The sequence below is a fragment of the Dacryopinax primogenitus genome (genome assembly GCF_000292625.1).
Source record: "Dacryopinax primogenitus strain DJM-731 SS1 chromosome Unknown DACRYscaffold_13, whole genome shotgun sequence".
In the NCBI taxonomy this organism is placed as follows: Eukaryota; Fungi; Basidiomycota; class Dacrymycetes; order Dacrymycetales; family Dacrymycetaceae; genus Dacryopinax; species Dacryopinax primogenitus.
In genome coordinates, this window is record NW_024467210.1 from 437,903 (window position 1) to 443,845 (window position 5,943).

General features: G+C 46.6%; 3 protein-coding genes across 3 annotated transcripts; all 3 read right to left on the minus strand.

Moving 5' to 3' along the window:
* Nucleotides 1–2,622: 2,622 nt before the first annotated feature.
* On the minus strand, nucleotides 2,623–2,802 carry DACRYDRAFT_28468 (uncharacterized protein; the record flags this gene model as incomplete). The annotated part of the gene is made up of 1 exon (XM_040774302.1): nucleotides 2,623–2,802. A coding segment is annotated over one exon (180 nt), but the record flags the coding sequence as incomplete, so codon positions are not given.
* A 1,101-nt stretch (nucleotides 2,803–3,903) lies between these two features.
* DACRYDRAFT_38038 (uncharacterized protein) lies at nucleotides 3,904–4,182 on the minus strand (the record flags this gene model as incomplete). The annotated part of the gene is made up of 1 exon (XM_040774438.1): nucleotides 3,904–4,182. A coding segment is annotated over one exon (279 nt), but the record flags the coding sequence as incomplete, so codon positions are not given.
* Nucleotides 4,183–5,213: 1,031 nt separating this feature from the next.
* DACRYDRAFT_109024 (uncharacterized protein) lies at nucleotides 5,214–5,666 on the minus strand (the record flags this gene model as incomplete). The annotated part of the gene is made up of 2 exons (XM_040768791.1): nucleotides 5,214–5,511; nucleotides 5,551–5,666. 2 exons carry the CDS (start codon nucleotides 5,664–5,666, stop codon nucleotides 5,214–5,216), a joined length of 414 nt encoding a protein of 137 aa, XP_040627184.1.
* Between the last annotated feature and the right edge of the window lie 277 nt (nucleotides 5,667–5,943).

The window sequence follows — 5,943 nt, forward strand, 5'->3', positions numbered from 1 at the left end:
GTTAAAAAATCACCCATCTTGAATGAGTGAGGTATGGTGTAAGTGAGAGAGGAGTCTGAGCATTCCTATCCAAAGTATCTGAATCCACCTATATATGTTTGGAGCAGTTCGGACCTTCAAACTACTACTAATCTATATCTAATCTACATTACCTAATGCTATTTCTAAGGGTCCCATTCTTGCTTCCAATAGTCCGGTCCAGTTGAGTTCAAGGTGTTGTTTGAAGAGGCTTTTGAGGATTGGATTTGAGCTCAAAACTCGAATGTGCAGCACAGTAGGCCTTGGTCATGGACCCCAGCAAGGCCTTTGACAGATCAAACAAGTAGCCACCCTTTGGCAATTTTGGCAACCTACTCAAGGTGCCTGCACTTCAAGTATAGGTGATTGGGATCAGATCAGATCTCAAAGCATGTTTCAACGAGGCTTTGGCTGACAATTGAGAAGTAGGGGTGAACCCTAGTGTGGAGATTGGGAGACTTTGCCCATGATTGGGAGACCTTTGGTCACCAGGTCTGCCCTGAGGTAAGATGGACAAGTACAGTTTCTCAGCCACAGTCTATTGCTTCCTTTTGTTTCCTCTGGCATGTATATGTAGGCACTGGTCTGAGGGCACAAAAGCCTCAGATTTGGTCTCTCAGGATTCCCACTGTCTGGTATGACCCGAAACATTGATCTCCCTCAAAGGAGGTGAACTGCCCATGATCATGTCAATTGACCTCAGGTAGTAAGACCGAGGTACTCAATAACCTGGCAACACACCCTGACTCTTTGTTGTACCCTCCGAAGGCTGGTGCTCCAGCTGAGACTGCTGACTTCTGAATGACTGGTGCCAATGTATCTGAAGTCTCTGCTGATAGGCCACTCTGTTAGAGCTGAGAGGTCCAACCTGTGCTTGATCTCTACAAAAGCTCATGAGGCAAGCCTGACACCCCTTCTTTCGGCAAGGTTCTCATCTATGAGTAACCAAACCCCCAACTACACCCCCAATGGCTCACCCCAATTGCCCAATGTCCATGCCGATTCTGCTGGCATTGCACTATGCTGCCCAAGTCTATGTGACAGGCAACTCTGGACCCCTCCCCATCTGACATCCCCTCGATTCTGCCTGATCAATGAAGGGTTACCATTGAGATCCCATCCCCTCCCACTGATACACACTTCATCCTGCCTGAGTCTGATGTTGGCATGATTGGTCATCTATGACTTCCAATACCTTGTGGTTTGACCTTGATACTGCTCAACTACAGCACCCCCCCCTACTACCATTCCCAATTCTCCCATACTGGCTTGTGCGACATGCCAAGCATGGTTGATTGTCAATGTATTGGGATTAGTGACCCTCTTCCCATACCACCCTCACTACTCCTTGTGGCTGACATGGCCAATACCACAAGAGATCCTGAATCAGGCATGCAAGGACCACTGAGAGGTCTCATGTTGGGCTTTTGGATGATCAGTGGTTGTTCAGCAGTCAGGTCACCCCAATAGGTTGCAGCTTTGCCCAAAATCTTTGTGTTTGGCCTCTGCTTGATGGTGTGCCCTGACAATTGTCAGCCTTGCTGGATTGTGGTGCCCTCACAGTAACCCTAAATTGCTATATAGTCAAGCCACATGCCTTCAGTATTATCAAAACTTAGTTAGATGCCTGTGTACTCCTTAGATCTGATCATTGAGGATCCCCATGATCCTAGAGATATGCTTGAATTCTGGTTTATTAAGTTATCATGAATTGCCTCTCTGCTTTACTACTAACTCAGATGTATACAATGTGCACCCTCTAGTTAATTTGTATGCATATGACTGCATACATTGTTTGGGTCTGAGCATTCTTGCCCATTATGTCTCCAACTTTATTGGTTCACATCACTTTCAGTCTCACCTGTTCAGCTTATTTGATCACATGTTTCACACAGATGGTGTTGCCCTCACATAATTTAAGGTACTTTGTTATTATTAAAGTATTTCTACTGTGTCTTCTAGTTGATAGTAAGATTATGATAGCTGCTTTACCATGTTTTTAGATGACTGCTTCATGGGATATAGGATGGGGTTACAGATAATATGGGGTTAGGGTTTAGTGTTGGAGTTGGTCTTCATGTTGAGATAGAGTTGTTGCCTCATCCCAGATAGTGATGGAGGCTCTTCACAGCATAGCTGCTAGCCAGCTATTCTTGCATATGTTGCAGGAGGATGTGTCAAGACAAGCAATGGGGATCTTGAACATGGAGTGTGCTGTGCAACCCCCTGGAAGAAGCAGTGCTGCAATTCCAGAAGAAGCCACACATAGCACAATTTTGCCAGCTGAGTGGAGCCTTGCACAGACTGCCTTATATATAAAGGTCTTTCCAGTCCCCCTGGGCCCTGGAGCCAGAAGAGAGATCCAGTTTCTGCATGTGTGATGATGGTATCAAAGGCATGTTGTTGCTCTTCATTCATCTTGCTGGTCATCTCTTCTGTCTCTTCTGCCAATTGGACTTGATCATAGTCTAGCTGCTCAGCAAACAGATGGTTATCATCAAGGGCTAGCACCCTTTCCCAATCTGTGTGAAAGGCTGGAAATTCTCCATGGAACTTGGGATCCTCCAAGTTGGAGCCTTGTGTGCAGAGGAGCTTATCAATTAGATAGAGGCCATAGTCCAATGCATCCTCCTGTGTCATCTCTGGGTGAGAGTGATGAAGTTGGTGAAGAAGGTCATCACAGAGGTGATCCTTGAAATGTGTCCAGAGTTCACCAGGTGCAGCAGGGTGACAGTGCTGTAACATTGTGACAAAAAGGAGTTGAAGCTGTTTGCCAGTCTGCATGTTGGAGGCCTCTTCAAGGCATCCAATCCATTCTTGGTCATCTTGTAGGAGACCCAGTGCTCTACATGCAGCCTTGAAGATTGGATAGAGAATACCATCCACTGTTTGAAAGTTTTCAAAGCTTGTTGGCCCAGGCACATGTGCCAGGAGGGTCTGCTCTGCAAATAGAACTGCTCCCCTGCAGTTGGGTGCACAAAGTACATCTGTCCAATGGCATACTGAGCCCTATGCACATCCCAGCGCTTGCTTGGTGTTCCTTTTCACACATAGTGGGTTGGGAACTCTTGATAGGTGAGTGTGCACTGTGCTTCTGGGAGAGATGCATTCATTGTGAAGAACTCTGTGAGCTTTGTCTTGGCTGCTGCACCACTTTCAAGCACTTCTTGCATCTCATCATTCTCATTAAATAAGACTGTATGTTCTCCAGGGCAATGCACAGGCAGCCAATAGATTGATGGCTTTTCTTCATGCATTTGAAAGCAAAAGAACTGCTTCCACAGGTCCAATATAGCATGCATCAGGATAGCTTTTCACCTCATTGCCAACCTCCAAGGTGATGCGATCTTGACCCTTGTAGATATACTTGTGAATGTATTTAACTGCACCCACATTGAAGCTTCAGTATTGCAATGTGCTCTGATCTGCTTCAGCAGGTTTCTACTTTGGGTCAGCTATTAGGCCACACTTAATAATGAGCTTTTACACACTTTGGATATGGGGACACCCATTGATTATCCAAAGGAACTCCATTCTTCTCAATATAGTGGCCATTATCAGGACAGTGGAGTCACACATAAGAGTCACCATCCATTACTGTCTCAGAACAGAAATTCTTGGGAAAGCCCTTGCTGCACTTGCCATGCACCATGCATTTTGCATCCTTGGAGGCAGCCCCACATGGCCCATGCATCATATGAGAGGTCACCAAGTTGAAGAGATCAGGATCCTTGTCTTGTGAAGGGATCTCTGCTGAAACATGGAGATCCACCTCTTGTGGAGTGCGTAGCTTGGAGGCTTGATCAAGGAAGATGAGAAGATGCATGTGAGGCAAGCCACACTTTTGGTATTTGATGGTGTAGACTCTTGCCACTGCCTTGCCAAATAGGTGGGGTGTGCAGTCAAGGTGAGGAAGATATCAGGCTGTCCTGCCCAGCACACAATAGCTATAGAGTCTTGATAGAGCTGGTACATGTACCATGCACTGGATACAAAAGTGGCAGGAAGGATGATATGTGTGCCAATCTGAGCAAGATCATGTTGCCCTGGCTCTGCATTATCAGCTCTTGCTGCTGCATCTACCAAGCCATTGTACGGCTCTGCACAGATAGTCTTCTGATTGTGCTCAATCCATTGTAGGTGATCTTGTTCCACAGAAGCCCAACCATCAACCACAAATTGCTGAAAAAGTCAGCCACATTGGAAGAGATGCTGTGCCCAAGGAAGAGAGCAGATATGCAAGCAATATTGATAGTACTCCATCTCAGTTGCTGTCTTTGCTGAGGTGTGCCCTGCTGCTTCATCCCCATCCTCTCCAACATCATCACCCTCTGCCTCTCCTTGTTGCTGTGGAGGGGCTTCTCCAACCTTGGGAATATTCCAGTGCCATCCATGTTCAGCATGTGGAAAGAGCAGGACATCATGGAGTGGCATGTAAGCTGGGTTGCCAGTGCACATTGTTGTAAGAAAGCCATCTGTTCTATTGTGAAGCACAATATCCCTTGGCTCATTGGTGAGTGAGTTTGGCCAGACCACAGCCACTTCCTCAACTGTGGGGAGATTGTAATGACACTGGTCTGTATTGGGATCAAAGTGAAGCTGAACTTCCACCACTTCATTGGGTTGTCCTGCTTCTTGATTTTGCTGCTCTTGTGCCTGCAGTGCTTGATATGCATGGGTATAAAAGTGTGTTTCCTTGAGCATTTCTGTAAGTTCCCACAGAATCTGTGGTTTGAGTGCTGGATTACAGCACTCATGCTCAGCCTGAGCTGCCACTGGATCAAGGAAGTAGAGCTGGTTATAAGAAGGGTGTGTATCTTGTCCAGGACATGCAGGACCATAGCAATGGTGGAGTGCTCCTTGGATTGAATAGGAATACACACCTCCCCTTGCAGTGCATTCATCCCTCTTAGCACCCAAAGAGACCAAAGAGAGTGCATGATTGTATTGTTGGATATGCTGCTGAAAGTGCTTTGCATTTGGGTCTTCTGCATTTACCAATCAGACCAACATAGGAGGAACCACTTGGAAGGGTGGGAGCTTAATCTGGCGAGCAGCACAGCACTTTGTAAAGACTGGGTCACACATTGAGGTATGTCTCTGGTGTTCCTTGATAAAGTGGAGAGCATGACAGGTAGTACACTGATAAGTCATTTCACCCAGGTTGATGACTTTATTAGTGTTTCATTGGGCTTTCATAGCATATTGCTGGACCTTATCTTGATCCCAAGGGCATGGTGCGTGAACAGCTCCCAGAGCTTCTTCTGCTTCTTCTTCCAATTCTTCAGCTCTGGCAGCATCTTCAGCCTCTTCAAGTATCGGTGCTTGGTATGCTGGGCCAAATACTGCATCTTGGTCAAGGTAAAGGTGAGCAAGACCTGCTGTTGCCACTTGTGTGGCTTGCTGAAGTTCATGATGTACTGCAGTATGGGCATTATTGCATAGGGCTGCAGACCTTGCCATGCAAGCATCTGCTTCTCGTCTTGCAAGGCACTGCTCCTGGTGTGAGATAGCAACTGAGGGTTGGCTCACATTTCTTGCTGGTTGTTGTCTGCCTGCAGCTCTTCTTGCAATTTGCTCTTGGTGAGAGAGCACAACAGGCAAAGGGCCCTCTCCAATAATGGCTCTTGCATGTGCAGCCAAATCATTGAGATAGAGATTTTGAGCAGCATGTTCTTGTGTTCCAGGTAGTTGATAAGCTTCCGGAGGTTGCTCTGGTGCAAGAACAGGAGCTGGAAGATTAGACACAGGTTGGGGTATTGGTGTTTGATCTGATTGAGGGACACATTGCTGTTGATCAGCAGGTGATGTGAGTTGTCATTCTGTTAGGGCAACACAGGCTGACTAAGTCTGCTCACCTAAGAGTGCCAAGAGTCTAAGCAGGCAACAAGGAAGTGGAGTAGACCTGATGACTAAGACCTATCT